At 35.8% G+C, this 17098-nt stretch overlaps 2 protein-coding genes across 3 annotated transcripts in view; both read right to left on the bottom strand.

Moving 5' to 3' along the window:
* Positions 1-17098, bottom strand: part of Mettl15 (methyltransferase 15, mitochondrial 12S rRNA N4-cytidine) — a 185103-nt gene that overhangs the window by 102095 nt on the left and 65910 nt on the right. For both annotated transcript variants that reach the window (XR_007592640.1, XM_050146938.1), the window contains exon 4: positions 3570-3706. Coding sequence is in view for 1 of the 2 variants with exons in the window: in XM_050146938.1 (XP_050002895.1) it covers positions 3570-3706 (137 nt within the window). In the remaining variant the exon portion in view is untranslated. The remainder of the gene's footprint in view (positions 1-3569; positions 3707-17098) is intronic.
* On the bottom strand, positions 10995-11942 carry LOC126504562 (olfactory receptor 5B12-like). The gene has a single exon (XM_050146941.1). The coding sequence runs from the start codon at positions 11937-11939 to the stop codon at positions 10995-10997; it is 945 nt and encodes a 314-aa protein (XP_050002898.1). The 5' UTR covers positions 11940-11942.

The following is a 17098-nucleotide window of genomic DNA, read 5'->3' as shown; positions in this document are numbered from 1 at the left end:
GTCCAGATGGAACTCTTCAGCACCTAAACAGGGCCGCCTGGTAGCCCAGTGATCCAGGGACAGAAGGAAGGACAGGGCAGGCAGTGCAGGATCCAGGAGAACACAGGAGCCCCTGGAGCCCAGGCTGAGGGTGCCGGGCTCTCTTACTGGGGACCTTGAGGCTCACTGCTCTGGGTGGGTAGCCTCAGAGTAGGAGCTTAAAGTAGGAGCTTAAAACTGTTGTTGAGCACTGGTCCTAGCATACAGCAGGGCAGGGTTGGGGGTGGGGTGTTGGGATGCTGGATCGTGGTAAGAAAGACAGCCCTCGAAAAGGATGTCTTTTAGAGAGTGTAGGGATTCTCTTTTTCTGCTTCATGGAGACTATGACCTGAGTGAGCTGCTCTGAAAACCAGGCTCACCTGCTTTGGCTTTGACTGAGAATATAACTAAGTTATGTCCAGTCACTGTCATTTGGTTGAGAATGCATAAAAAATAACCCAAAGCCATGAATTAAAGACTTGCCCCTTTTTGACTTGATATGCAAATATGACAAAAATTGAGAAATAGCAGTGTAACAAGAGAAGGCAAATGTCAAACATCTAGTGTAAAGATGATAAATACTTAATTATACAGATAAATTCTCTAATTATATCGCTATGCAGGAAACTTTTGAAATAAAGCTAGGCTTTTAAAAATCTGTCTTAAAAATACAATAATGAAATCAGCATAATTTATATTTCACTCTTCAAACATTTTTCTATCTTTTCTGTATTTAATATATGGAACACATCTTGTTCCTCCAGAAATTAGAAAGAAGCCTACATGTGGTTAAATTGCCTTCAACATCCATCTTCCAGTGCCCTACTGCTCCAGTTTAAATGTGTTTCCTCAGTGCAGTCTTCAGAGGCACTGGGGAAAGGTCCAGTTTCCAAACAGCAGGTAATCTAACATGTCATCTCTTCTGAAAAGAGCTAAGCTTGTTTAACAGAAGAGTCAGCATTTGCCTCTTGTTCAGTTTTCAGAGAAAATGCTGGGTTTATTAATAGGGTAATAATATGATGGGGTAAATAATATGAAAAATTTCAGAAGTGTAAAATGTTTTAAAATGACAGCAACATAAATATATGAAAAGAAGTAATTACCTTTACTTTCTCAAAAGATATTCATACTAAAATAACAAATTACTTACTCCACTATATTCTCTAAAATAAATTGTGGTTACTTCCTTCAAGAAGATAATATTCCAATAATCATCCAGTATTCCAAGAAAAAATTTTCATTGTATACATTTTATACTATTGATACAATAAGGTATTTATGTATGCATGTACACACTGTACAATACATCGTATATTATAATTTACATGAATATGCAAAGATGCGATCATATAAATACAGCTTCTTTTAAATGTTGTTCCCTTCTCTAAGCTTCCTGTCAACTATGCATACAATATATACACACTGTTGAAGCCTAAAGAAGGGTCTTGTTAGGCACTTCCTCTTTTATTAGGCAACTTTCATTTTTTAAAAAAGCATATCTTTATATTAATATTAGAAATATCCTTTAAAATGAATATGTATATGTTCCCTCTATCCTCATAAACAAAAATGTACTTTTCCACAGAGTACCACTCTAATTTCATTTCCCATAGTGTACAACTATAATTTCATTACCAATACTAAGTTGGGACATTTTTTCAAATCTTCTGTGAAGAAATCTAACAAGAATTTTTATGTCCATTTTGACAATTGGATTTTGTGGTCTTCTTATCAAGTTTTAAAAATTCATTCTATATTAACATATTAATCTCTTCATATTTCATTTTAAAATTTTCTATTTAAAAATTAGTGTGTTACTTTATAACCAGGTATTTTCATTTTATAGAATATTTTTTTCTAAATTATGATTCATAGATCTGTGACTGTAATTAGGCTAATTTCTCAAACCTATGTTGTTCCTTCAGTTTACTTTCTGCCACCTTTTTCATACATTTTCCCTCTGTTGGAAGTCACTGTTTTTTGGTTTTGTTTTTATTGATCTACAGTTTTCTCTGCTCCCCTCCCTGCATCTCCCTTCCCCTTCAAGCCTCTCCCAAGGTCCCCATGTTCCCAATTTTCTCAGGAGATTTTGTCTTTTTCTACTTCCCATGTAGATTAGATCCATGTATGTTTCTCTCAGGGTCCTCATTGTTGTCTAGGTTCTCTGGGATTGTGGTTTGTGGGCTGCTTTTCTTTGCTTTATGTTTAAAACCACCTATGCGTGAGTACATGTGATAATGGAAGCACTTCTTAATGTAATAGAAAAATAAAGGGCCATTGTTTCTAGAAGAAAAAAGAAAATGGGATCAAGCCAAGAGACTTTCAGAAGAATGTACATTACTAAAAAATTCATTGAAAGTGTGAATCCTCCTCTGTAGATCTGCAAAATCTGCTGAGAGAGTGGAAAACACGGCCCTCCTCCACCGAGTGCAGCATACTGTCCTCTCAGCCTCTGCATAAAGCTGCCCATGGCCAGGCTGTGCTGTTTCACCAGCCATGCCATCCCATTGCTGACAGTGGTAAGCAATAGTCAAACTCCTCTGAAATTCCATTCTATTTTTCCTGATTCCAGGTGTGGAGTGTGAGAGAATAACATTCTCGTTGGCTGAAAATAGTTCTTATACTTGGAAACAGTCGCCCAAGACACTGTCTCTTCTAGACTAAAGTATTACAAATACCATATGATACAGATTTTACTATGTAAGCCACCGTATTCTTTAATGATTGCTCATTAAGACAATATTTAGGATGTGCTGTGTGTGCCCACATATGAGGGTCCATGTGAGTGTGCACACCAAGGCATATATGAGAAGATAAGAGATCAGTGGAAGACTTGCAGTTAGCTCTGTCCTTTCAGCAAGTGAGAGTGATTGACTGAACTCAGGTGGTCAGGCTTGGAGGCATGCACACTTACCTGCTGAACCAACTCTGATCCTATTTGTTTGAAAGGTAGCAGAGTGAGAATCCACTAGTTCTGACAAAAGGATAAATCACTACATATGAATTGGAGAAAATTCAGAGAAAGCAGGTGCAATATTGTGAGACACAGATACTCTGTGAGATGTCATATATGTTATTCAGCTAAACTTGAAGCAAGTAATTTTTGCATTGTATTATATTGTGTAATATTTTGAGAAGATGTCTTGATATCCTTCCCAGGCTCAAGATTTAGATCAGCATGTCTCTGCTTGGTGAGCAGTACATACTTGAGGCAAAGGTCACTAAATACAGCTAACAAGCGTGATTTCCTGGCAATATTTCATTGTCAAATTATTCTTTGTGGAAATTTCAACATATATTTAATCTTATATACTGGAGTCCTTCTTTATATTTTATTCCCACAAATTTAGAAAGTATGTGTGCATTGATGGCATTGCTTTATGTGCACTATAAACACATTTATATTAATTCTTTCTTTTGCAGTGACGGATGTGAACAGTGAAATAGCCAGTAATGAAAAAATAGACCAACAGTCAAGGTAAAACAAATTCCAGGAAGATAAACCAAACTTGGTAGAACTTAGCACCAAAGTTAAATAGAGAGTTACTTACGGATACACTTGTGAAAGCTGCTTGGCTATTGCATAAGCTGTTGGGTCTCGGTCTAAAGCATAGACAGTAATATCTGGTTCCTTCTGCAGAATAGCTTTTGTGTGTCCTCCTGCACCAAATGTCATATCTAGAAAGACCTTACCAAAATAGAAAACAATTACTCTTTAGCAATGAACATAACATTGTTTTCAACTACTTTATTTTGCAGAAGTAGACAGCTTTAAAGATAGGAACAAACATAAAAATAGTATTGTTTGCCCTAAATTCAAATTTTCAGAATTAAGACTTGGCTTTATCTTGAGCAGTAAGTGTTTCATCAGAATAGCAGTAAGATTCACTGGAAAACCAAGACACATTAATATTTCACCATGAGGTCAAATTGGCCACAGTGCTGTGATGCTAGTTTTAGTACTTTATAGCTAGCTGAAAACTAGCAATATTTCTAATAACTTCTCATTATTGGAGATAGCGTAAAATTGGTGTGGTTCATAGCATAATGATTTTATTAAATACTTGAATGAAATCTAGATATATTCATGAAGGTGGGAATGAGACTAGATATTTCTAAAAGCAGTCATAGAACAAATATAAAATCTGAAAAATAAAAAATAACAAATACAAGACAAAAAAGTCGAAGGCTTCTTATGTTTAACACTTGAGACAAATTCTAAGCTTGTAATTAAATTAGATACATATCTTTGGAAAAAAAAACCACTAAAGTAACACAATTCTAATACCTTTAAACGTCTCCAGCGCTTAGAAGCAAGAATAATAAAAGACATCAAAGAAACAGTCTGAGTATGTTATATTGTGTAATAAATATATACACTGTCTTTATTTTATATTACCAGTGACCTTATTGAAATAGCCCACAAAACTAAATGTATGACGTTGGGAGGGTGTTCAGAGACTTCCCTAACTTCCAAACCAGTCCTAACCTACAAATTTGTACACTGTTTCGTATGGTCCAGATCTGGTGTACTGCTCAACTGTAATTTTACAATTCTCTTTAAAATGTGGGCAAACAAGATAGCTAAGAAGACTGAGATCTAATTCTTTCAATGTATGTCTAAAAAGATCCACACTTTTAAATATATGTATCTAACTATATTCTAGTGTTCTGGTAGAATTATTGCAAATCTTTCACTCTCCAAAGAGTCATGGTTTGGATGAGAAATAATATTCAATATAGTAATGATGGATACAATGATAACCTAAGATTATCAACCAGAGTTAAAATATATTTAAGTACACATGTTAAAAACTGTATATACAAACTTCACAAGAAGGGAAGTCCCTGTGTCTGTTATTTTAACATTAAAACCTACTTAATCTGGAATAAATTTTCTCACTAAAATAGAAAGAACATGACCATAAAACAGAATGTGAACTAAACATGGGGGAAAAAAGTGTACAAGCAGCACTGACAATTTTTTAATTTATGTATTTCATGCAGTATGTATATATCATTTATGTTTCTGTATGACATGTCTGTATGCATGTATATGGATGTGTGAGTGTATGGGGGTGGATACATTTGCCTGGCTTTATGTAAGTCCTGCGGCTTCGAAATAAGTATTTCACACACATATGGAAAGTTGTTTTTACATTTAGCCATTTCTCAAGACCGACATAAAACATTTTCAGAATTTAACATTATACTTCTATCAGCATTGGCACAAAAAGCATGGCTATATATTATATACCACTTTAAATAGCAATTTTACATTTTAAGAGATTCGTAGTTAGAGGAGCTGTAAATAGCTCAGCAGTAAAGAACATTGGTTGCTCTTCAAGTGGCCCCTGTTTCAGTTCCCAGCACCCACCTGGAAGCTCACAACCACCTGTAACTGAAGTTAGAGAGAATCCAAAGCTTCCTTCTACCTTCGTCAAGCATCAAGAATGTGTACTGTGCTCAGACATACATGCCAACAAAGCACACATGCACATGAAATATAAGCAAATAAATAACGTAAAGAAGAAAAACACACACAAATCTCATGATCAAATGACGGCATTTCCCAAAGCAGACCTTCAGGCACTTAGTGAATAGGCAAAACAGGATCCTCTAAGTTACAAATATCTTATCCATCCTTACCTGTGTTTTAAAATCATGATTTCAGCCTAATTTAAATAAAGAACTTTCCTCAAACAAAGCTCATATGTATCAACATCAAAAACTTGTTAGAACACTGGATTTAAATAAACAATTTTCACATGATTAACTTTTCCCAAGTCAAATATATCCAAAGCAGTTTTTTGAAATGGTATAGTCTCCTTATTCAAAGATATTCTGAAATATGTAAAATGACTACAATTTACATGATTATTTTTTAATATATCATGATTATATTCTTAGAGATGTACTACCAATAAAGAAGGTTTCTTCAGGGGAAGAAAAATCATTTATTACTAGCCAAATGTAACACAGCAAGCATAAAGCAAAAGATAAATGGGATTTATGAAATAAGAAGTGAACCCTTCCACATTTTGGGTGAATGGGTGACCAAGCCATCACTTTGCACTTCTAAAATTATGATAGGCATTAATTTTTTATTCTCATGGATAATTAATATAGTAATAGGCCACATTTCATTTTCACAAGTTGATAATAAACAAGGAAATTTTATTATGGATGTGCACTTTCCTTAGAAATTTCCAAAACAAATCAACATGAATGTTTCAAATGACCCTTTCCATAAACCACCTCTATAAATATGTCACAATTCTAATCTCATGCAACAACTTAATTAAAAAAAATCAAACTTGCTATTGATACTATGTTCTGGATAATTCATTTATGAACTCCATGGCCCTGGTCACATCATTCTAGCTCTCTGAGCTTCAGGGGTTTGACGTGATTTTAGAGTTTATCAAGCATGAGAGTTATCCTGTTTCTCTAAGGAAAACTCAGGGGAAAAGAATGGACAAGTAGAAATATTTGGCTTTTTGAAGAAAAAAAAACTCAGATGAGAGATAACAGTTTATGATGATAACAGCAACTGAGAGGAGACCAGCTCTGCTTGAATAGCTCCAACTCTCCCAGTATTCCTTCTAAACAAAGTACAAGGAGAAGGAATGACAGGGGAAGAAAACAAATAAAAACATGAATTCCCTAACCTGAATCACAGCAGAAGTGGCACTGTACCTGTTAAACAAGGAAGTTTAACTGTTCGTAGATGAGGCATCCCCACTGGGATCGATTAGGTCCTACGGAAGATGTCTTTAATCCATGTTTCCTCCCCACCTCTCTCCATTCTAACCTCTCGGTCTCTGACTCTTCTTCCTCCTCCCATCCATCCCACTTCTTGTGCCAGGATGAGTTCCAAGGTGTGCTTAATTATATCCTGCACTCTTCCTTCTCTTTTTAGGCAGATGTTTTTTAGAATATATATTTCGTGTCAGTTTTTTCAGCACAGGAAAAAATATATGTTTTATAATTCCTATCTTTTTGAAACCATCAAAACCATTTTATTGCAAAGAAGCATCTTTTAGTAAAAAAAAATAGAAAATGCTGGTTAAGCAGCAGAGAAACTGTATTTAGGAAGAGATATTTTTCTGAAGTTGCACAAGCTGTGACTTGACTAGTACGAAACGAGAGCAGTTTCCTGAGAGACAACTCAAAGGGAGAGCCCTCAGTTATGGATTCCCAGGAGTTCACGTTCTGTTTGGTGAGTATGTACAAGCAGAGCAACGGAGTCCAGAAAATTCACTGGGGATGAAGTGAGTGATGTGCTTGTTGATATGATGTGAACAAAGGAGCTAAGGGTCCAAATGCCACCACATAAAAGCAGGGGACACTGAGGGCATCAGTCAAGAAACAGCTGCCAAATTTAGGACTCAGTACTGGAAGAGCACAACAAAAGTTATAAACTGCTCCAGAGATTCAAACTGTTATTTAACAATAACACTGTTTCATTAAAAAAGAGAAATCTTTGAGAACAATAATAATTTATAATTTACTGTAATGTTTAATTCTGTTAACAGTATGTTTTTTCAGTCAGCAACCTTTACATTTAAAATGAAAAAAAAATAAGCATTTTCTGGCTTTAGGTTAACTGTTTTTGACGTAATACAATTAAATGATATTTTATCTCTATAATCACCTAAAATCAAAGAATCCTGCTCTGTTTATTTCCTTCAAAGTAAATTAACAATTGAATCACAGCTATAGATCTGATTTGGACATAGGACAGGAAAAAATTTCAGAAAAAAAATGGTATAACTAAATATTCTAATCCTTCAACTATGAGGAAAGAGGTCCAGAAGGAAGCTTGTTGAGGGCAATGTTAATATCAAACCTGTCATCCCATAATACTCTCCTGTCAGAAATATATCACTAAAACACAAATGATATTCTCTTTCTTTTTCTCATTTTACTTTATTTTATTTTTGTAAATAGGATTTCTCTGTGCAGTTCTGGCTGTCCTGGAACTCTCTCTGTTGACCAGGCTGGCCCAGAACTCAGAGATCCACCTACCTCTGCCTCCCCGGTCCTGGGAGTAAAGGCATGCACCCCTGCCACCTGGTTTATGGGCATGGGCCTAAGTACAAGCTTTGCTTCATATGTCTCCATCATACTGAAAAACAACAACTAGTCCACCATTTCATTTTGTTCAGAGTGTTTATGAAGATAAGCCAGCTGAACATATTCCAAAAACAAACAAGTGTTTTGAATGTTGCCTGGTATAAATATTGCTTGTTATTGTCACAGACTCTGATGAAGACAGTACTCACAGGTTATAGCTTTAAGGTTGATTTTTTTTATTTAAAAAGAGTAATCAAAATTAAAATAAAACATTAAAACCAAAAAAAAGAGATGGGTGTATAAAGCTAATAATCACAAATAATTTTAATGTAATTCCCTACTCATAGAAACTTTTGTCTTTCTGGACTATACTTCGCCTTTTATTTGACTGTTTCCTGTGTTTTGAAGTCCCTAAGACTTGGGTAATGCTCCTCACTGAAGACGGAAACTGATACAGACTAGAGTATCTGAATCATCAACAGGGACTAGGGAATTTATAAATTGATTTCTTTTCAATATAGCAGTTCTAATCATTAAAAAAAATCACATTGGAACACCACTGCTAAAATTGGACATGAAGAAATTTTTAGCCATGAACAGCATGAGGGCAGATCTCCCAATTACATTTTCCTAATGTTGATTAGTCATTTCCAATCTGTGCAAGATTTTTAATAGTAAGTTACCAACTGAATTTGGAAACAATATGGCCTGGCTTAACTTTAAGATATCCTCCTAAGAATTTTTTTCCTGGCAATTTTTAATTTTGACTTTCATTTTATTTTTAAGAAATAAAGTGCTGGATTCCCAAACTCCACCTAATATTTGGTGGTAGGTCTCTGCATCTGCCTCCATCAGTTCCTGGTTGGTGCCGCTCTGATGACAATGGGGCCAGGCACCAATATGGTCACAGGAGATGGCCAGGTCATCTAATCTGGGGTCCTTCCCATAGAATTCTGGGGGATTCCCCATGCCAGGCTTCCACCAACCCTGAAATGTACCCACAGCACTCTCCCACTCCGTGCCCTAGCAACATGATTACTCATGTTCTCATCAACACTTGCCCTCAGTCCACTTAGGAAACCTCTTCTATTTCCTCTTCCCAGGGAGATCGGGGTATGCGGTGTGCACTCTCCTTGCTACTGAGTCTCTGGGTCTGTAGACTGTAGCATTATTATACTTTCTTTTACAGCTAATATCCACTTATGAGTGATTACGTACCATGTGTGTCTTCATTTGTCTGGGTACCTCACTCAGGATGATTTTTCCAAGTTCCATCAGAGTAGAAAGATGTGTAGGAGCCAGAGCAGTCAAGAACATGACAAAAAAACCTCACAGAATCAACTAACTACAGCAACTGAACCAACAATCAGGGAGCCTGCATGAGAATGACTTAGGCACTCTGCATATAGGATACAGGTGTGTAGTTTGGTCTTCTATGGGACCCCTAACAGCGGGAGCAGGGGCTGCCTCTGACTCTTTTAATTTTGGGATCCTATTCATCATACTGGGTTGCATTTTCAAGCCTGAATACACAGGGAGGTGCATGGCCTCAGGGTACTGAAGGATTGCAGAAGTTACTTATTACATGGATAGATGTCCAGCACTCATTGAATGTTATGCAACAGTGTTCTCTGGATAAGGAATAATTGCTTCTGTCTTGAATTGACCACAGCTGTCACTTTCTTTTTTTTTTGACAAATATTCAAGATTATATTGAATACACAAATTATGTCTCAAAGTGAAGAAAACAAAGGGCAGAAAATTAGATGGGTAGAGAAAAAAAATTGAATGAGCAAGGGTGATTATGATCACATCACATTATATGAAACAAGAAATCAATAAAACTTTAAAGAGTATTTGAGAATATGACTCTGGTATTTATTATCTATCTTTATCCATGTACTTCTCTATGTATGTATGTATGTATCTATCTATCCTGAACTTATCTGTCTATATTTTGCCATCATAGTAGCTTTATTTTAAGACTATCCTGTGATGTGTACATAGGCAGAGCCCTAGTGAAAGACCAAAGAAAGTATTTCATCCAAATCTATCCTGCAGAATCAATTAGTTTGGTAGAGGCTGTGGCTTACAAAAGTATGGGTGAGAAGTTGCCTACAGTAACATGGGTGTCTCTAGACAGATTCACTTTTTTTGTTGGTTTTTTTTTTTTTTTTTTTTTTTGAGACAGGGTTTCTCTGTGGCTTTGGAGCCTGTCCTGGAACTAGCTCTTTAGACCAGGCTGGTCTCGAACTCACAGAGATCCACCTGCTTCTGCCTCCAGAGTGCTGGGATTAAAGGCGCAGATTCATTTTTGAAAAGCCCACCTATCTTGGGTGACCACTCAGGAAGAAATCTGAATACCTATAACTCAATAAATAACTTACAAGAAGCTTGGTTTGGGAGTCTCTTCTTTCTAGTATGCCATTTTTCCTATTAGAGTTTTAAAGTTCTGAGTTTGTTAGTCTTGTATCTTTATAAGATCTGGAGGCAGGTAAGTTTCATTGACAGCATAAATCTTTTAAGATTTTGACACATATTAGTGTTTAATTTTGAGTTATATTTTAAGTTCTATAGTATCCTTCCACTCTCAAGGACAAGTGCTTCAATTCAGAGGAAATAGTTATAGGACAGCAACTCATATTTGAAATGTGGTGTAATTTGGAGTACTGCTGGATTAGAATCTTGATTTTTAAAATTGAGTTGCTTTATTCTAATAATGAAATATATAAAATGCATAGGAAAAATAAAAAGAATGAATAGAAAAGACTTCATTCATGAAATATCTACTCACCCATGAAATATCTATTAAGAGAAATTAAAGTAAAAATAATTATAATAAAATACTTACAAGCAATATGTTTTGAAGTTTTATATCATTTTCGTGTACTTTACACTTAGTAGACTAATTCTAGTGCAGACAATACTTTCACAGCAATTTTCTTGAATGCATTCTTGACCTCTTTGTTCCTCAGGCTGTAAACAAGAGGGTTTAGCATGGGGATGATCATTGTGTAGAACACAGATGCTACTTTGTCAGTGTCCATGGAGTGACTAGAGCTGGGCTGTAAGTACATGAAGATGATGGTACCATAGAAGATGGAAACAGTGGTGAGATGGGATGCGCAGGTAGAAATGGCCTTCTTCCGGCCCTCAACTGAACGCATTCTCACAATTGCAATAAAAATAAGTAGGTAAGAGTTCAAGACAACCAATATAGTTAAAGTAACATTGAATGCTGCCAACGTCATCAATACAATTTCATTGTTAGAAATATCAGAACAAGAAATAGCCAGCAATGGGGGAATGTCACAGAAAAAGTGGTTAATTACATTGGAATGACAGAAGGAGAGGTGGAAAGTGAGGGCAACATGGATGGAAGATTGCAAGAGTCCATTGATATAAGAGCCAACAATAAGCAGGGAACATTTTGTAGTTGTCATGGTGGTAGAGTAATGCAAGGGTTTACATACTGCTGCATGGCGGTCAAAAGCCATTGAAGCAATAAGGAAACCTTCAATAATTGCAAAGGCTATTAAGAAGAACATTTGGGCTGCACATGCATTGTAGGATATGACCTTGTGTTCTGTGAGAAACCCTTCTATTACCCTGGGAGTGATAGCTGAGGCATAAACACAGTCTACCAGTGAGAGGTTACTAAGAAATATGTACATGGGATTGTGGAGTCGGGAGTCCAGGAAAATCAACAGAATCATCCCAAGGTTCCCAAGTAGTGTGATCAAATAAATAAGGGTAAAGATGATAAATAAAAGGAATTGCAACTCTGGGGCATCTGTTAACCCCACAAAGATGAATTCAGTCACCTCTGAAATATTCTGCATCTGTGTTATCTGGAAATTTTAACAGGTTCCTAGAACGAAAGGAAGAAATAATTATTCTATATTGACCATACCATGAAATTTGCCATTGACCAATTACTCTAACTAAAATGTTAGCGTTATTTAATGTGAAGGAGTCTAAACAGGAAAGGGGGTAGAAATGCTCTGTTTAAGTCATTTATCTGGGAGTAGGACAAATGGAGACTGCCTCTTCTGCACTGTTAATTGGGTTTCTGATTATGAATATATGGCTTCTTACAGTTTTCTGTCATACAATAATAATTACTTTAGTAACCCACAAATAACCGATTTGGTATTTTCCACATCTAACAAAAACACTTTTCTAAAATATAGAAAGTTAGTTGGCAACAAGAGCAATGTAAGAATATACATTGTTACATGGTAGTAGCAAAACTTATCTGATGTATTTCCTGGCAATGATGCTTGCACCAAGTTCAGCTTACTAGCTGTATCTATGCAGTGTTTTTAGGTGCTGCTTCATGGATACTATGTTTTATCTTCAATTTGTCAGGGTCTTCCCTTGAATTCTCTTTGAACCACAGACCAGATGATAACTGCTTACTGTATGAGGCATACTATTCGTGAAGTTTAGATATGCAGCAATATACAGAAATTTAAGAGCATAGTTTCCCCCAAAATAGAAATAATTTTAATTACTTTCTTTTAATTTAATGCATTTAATTTTTCACAGAGACTGATATATTTTTAAATTTATTTATTTATTTATTTATTAAAGATTTCTGCCTCCTCCCTGCCACAGCCTCCCATTTCCCTCCCCCTCCCCCAATCAAGTCTCCCTCCCTTGTCAGCCCAAAGAGCAATTTATTATCATCACACAAGTCTGTTTTGTTTGTGTTTGATGGAGAATAGATTAAAAAGGAATAAAGAGTTACATTTGTTCTGTTTACAGAATCTGTGTCCTCAAACAAAAGTATTTCATGTTCTACATTTTATGATTTGGATCAAGTAATACCTGACCATGCAGCTATTATTATACATGAGTGTACTTCAACCTGAGAGCCACTTTTAACTTTGGAATCTCGGGGATACTCATTCTTCTACATTAATAACAACTTATATTCCTGGCAATAAAGGAGGTAATAATCTTATTCTTTTAAATTGCCATGGTGAAATTAATTCTTCTTACAAGGTTATATCTGCACTTATATTACAAAGAATGTAGATGTTCTTGCAAATTATAAAAGATACTAAAATTTTTAAATCATGTATTTCATACACATTATTTTCCATCCCCTTTCTCATATTTTTGTAGTTTTCTCAGAATGTTCATCTGAAAGTATTATTTTCTAACGCTTGATGTCCTCAAGAAAAGGGACCTAGTAATTGACATGTCAAATAGATTTTGAAAGTCCTACAGCTTTCTGAAATTAAAAAGAAGCTATAATCTGTGGAGTTCCTTTCCCATACATTATAAATATCAGAAAATTAGAACATGGTCTTCCTTTGGAGTGAAACTATCATCACAGGATCTAAAAGTCCTTAATGGCAGGAAGTCTGGTTTCTCTAGAACAGTGTAATAGTAAGAAGAGTTGTGATCCACCAGTGAAAAGACTGTTAGTAATATTTTGTCTATGACTCATCCTCTTCCCATTCTATACATTAAGTTGACTTTTTGTTTGCACTTATGAAATAAAAATGACTGGGTAATGTATCACCATTTAAAGATCTGAATGTGCACACATACACACACATGNGTGTTGGCAAGAGACTTGAACCTAGAGTGGCTCCCAGGAGCCCAAGGCGATGTCCCCAGTTAGTCCCTTGGGAAACTGAGGATAGGGAACCTGAAAAAAAAAAAAACATATCCTAAAAAACTCAAAGCATGTAAAAAAAATGCCGAATTATTTGATTACCAATACACTACGAAGCAGCCTCAGGGAATACTAAGGCCCTGGAGGTGACTAAGCATGCATTTGCAACATGGAATATAGAGGAGAATCTGAAATATAATTGGAGAGAAATGAGCTTTCCAACAAGGTTATTCAGACATTCTGATAAAAAGTAATGCGTGGAACCAATTCCAGACCTGCTGCCATGACACTGAGACACCTTTGTCTGGTAAGTCATATCTACTCTTCCTCCCTTCTCCCAACATCCTAATGAGAAGGCAAATACATAAGCCTAGCTCTCCACCTAGAGCCTGGGGTAACTCTTTGTTATGTGACCACTTCAACAGAAAAGCTCTTTCTTCCCTTTTCCATTCCCTCCACCAGCACCCCATCCCACAGGCCTAGCCCAATTTGTAGCCTTAGAATTCGCTTGGTTCAAGAGTCACCTTAGACTAGTGAGGATGTCTTTTCCACTCCCATCCTTCCCTAGTCTCACTGCCATCCCTTGTGTTTACAGGGCTATATCCAGTCCCATGCTTTAGGAGACATTTGTCTGGTCTAGATAAACAGTTCATTTGAGTAGCTTTACAACCAAAAGGTAGGAAATTCACATGTTGATGTCAAATCAAAAAAACAAAGCAATATGAATGGCAAAGACAATATGTCTCCCAATAAACTCACTGAAGGGACTCTAGCCAACATGAGGATGGCAAACGTGACTCTGCCAGGCCTTCTCTTTTCACCTATTCCCTCTGTCTTGCTAAAAACCATTAGATTAGATTCCTAAAGCTAGCTACCAAATACTCACTTATTTGGCCATATTCTCCTCCTAAAGCTGACTACCAACTCCAGCTACCAAAGTTCTAAAGTCCAGGATTCAAAAGCCTTTTGGTTCACCTAATTAGCATGCCCGATTAAAACTAAACACCTCATCCTAACACAGGTTTCCCCCTTTTACCTTTGTAAACTGCCATTTGCCTATGGGCCACGTCTGTCTCCTCTTTGTCTAGAAGCAGTCCTTTGTATGCCCAAACACACACAAATATCCTTGCTGCCTCTTCCTTGTTCTCTTCCCCTTCTCCCAGAGTCCTCTGTCTCCCACCTTTGCCTCTTATCCCTGCCACCATCCTCTGAGGCAAATAAATCACCTTTGTGCTAAGAATTTAGTCTTGGGATGCAATCCCCACACTCACTACTCCTACAGAAAGATGTATTCTCTACTAAGAACTACCTGGATAAACTCTAGAATACAAAATTTAAAAGAAAAGCCATATGCTTTATTCACTGAAACCCAAGAAGATAACAAATAAATGTTTGAAAGGATGTTCAAGAAAATACAAAAGCATGGATTAATGAAATGATGAAGAAAACTCAAGATTTGAAAACTGAATTCAATAAAGTCAAAGCACTGAAGAGAACACAAGCTGAAATGCAATATATAAATGGGACATCAAGGGGAACAAAGGGGATTCAAAGTCAAAGTATCTTCTTTTAGGGGTAGAATATTATAATTTAATCATCACAAAAGTTAGGGAAGTTACTTAGTGTCTATGAGACATTAAGAGCTGGGTAATCAAAAGACTGATTATTGTTTGAAAGGTTAGGTCTTCTGTAACTCCTGAAAATAACAGTTGGTCTTCACATATTATTTATGAAACTATAAATCTGCTATGTTGCTAGCCAATGGGTTAAAAAATAGGCCTACAGAAGAAAGCCATTTCATCTATGTTCTCAGATAAATACAAAAAAAAAAAAAAGGCTACTTGTGCCTGTTCTGAGTGATTGTGAGCAGTCCCACAGGACTACTTTCCCTCTGAAAGGAAACCAGAAGAGGCAAGTCAGAAGAGGCTAAAATCAACAGTAACTTAATTTTGAATTACTGTTGAACACAAAAAATAAAGCAGATGATAAAGTTTAATCAACATTTAAGGGTAGATCAATAGCATTAAGTCAAAAAACAGACAACTCCACGGTACTCTAGCATGAACCGTGAAAAGAGAACTTGTAGGTCATGGACAATGCGTGTGTGTGTGTGTGTGTGTGTGTGTGTGTGTACAATATGCTATAAAGAACACTATAGTAATGATTTTATAACTAAGCGCATTTATGATTGCAGCATAACTCATTGTGGTTGATTTGATTTGGGTCTTCTACTTTATTGAAGTTTCTGTCAAAGTGTTATTTGAACAAAATATAAATCCCCCTTGTATGGTATCTAGGGACAGTTTATAAGATGTGAGGTGAGGTTTACAGTTCTGACAAGCTAATCACCATAGGGAACCATCCAATACAAATAATTCACTCACAGAAGCTTGCCCTGGTACCTATTTATTTTATATTACAACTGGATCCCTAATACACTGGGTCTTACACTTCTGTCCTTTACTCTCACTAGCTTCATGGCTAATTGAGGCTGAGAAATTTGACCCTGATTTGATTGTAATTGTCAAGATAAGAACTCAAGGGACTGATGTAAGTAGTTCATCCACAAGGCTGTATGAAATTTAAATGAAAGTTTTAGGAAGAGTCTTTAGAGGTGCCTGATGGCATTTTTCTTCAAAAACAGTATTTGACATTAACTTTAGGTATACTCCAGTACTTATCTACTATGCTATTCTGTAGACTTTGTTTCTTTGTGAAATAAAAAAATAATGGTGCACAGGAGAGAATACCATTAAATTAAACAGACAAAAATTTCATTTTGTAGTTGAAGTTATCATTGGCTTTGCAACCATTTTATTTGCCCCAAATTTCCAAATCGAATGTTAAAGAAAGAAATGAAACTTAGAATTAGGAAACAACACTAAATTATTTAACATTTCCTTTGAGCTTCCGAGGAATATAAAAATTCAACTATATATTTATTGGTACAGTGTTTAAGTTTATAATGTCATGTGTATTTGTTTTACTATGAGCTCAAATGGTTTCTTGGAAATAAGTCAACAGTGAAATAAGCTATATGCCTAAATTACTCATTGAACATATTGTAAATTTTATATCACAAATGTAACAGCAAAAATAGCTAAGATAAATAAATTGATAAGAAACAAATTAATGCATTTAATAGTATCATTCAAATAAATAAGCAGTTTCTTTTTTAAATTTATGTATACATTTTTTATTAATATTTATTGAGCTCTACATTTTTCTCTGCTCCCCTTCATGCCTCTCCCTTTCCCCTTTCAATCCTCCCCCAAGGTCCCCATGCTCCCAATTTACTCAGGAGATCTTGTCTTTTTCTACTTTCTGCTTCCCATGTAGATTAGATCAAATAAGAATTTTTTTTAAGTA

This window comes from Alexandromys fortis, unplaced genomic scaffold (genome assembly GCF_014885135.2).
Source record: "Alexandromys fortis isolate MF-2015 unplaced genomic scaffold, M_Fortis_MF-2015_v1.1 scaffold_12, whole genome shotgun sequence".
Taxonomy (NCBI): domain Eukaryota; kingdom Metazoa; phylum Chordata; class Mammalia; order Rodentia; family Cricetidae; genus Alexandromys; species Alexandromys fortis.
Note: the sequence above shows the minus strand (reverse complement) of the source record. Positions and strands in the feature narration are given on the sequence as shown.

Bases quoted from the DNA above. Each gene is read 5' to 3' on its own strand.
- LOC126504562 (XM_050146941.1), bottom strand. From the start codon at position 11,939: ATGCAGAATATTTCAGAGGTGACTGAATTCATCTTTGTGGGGTTAACA.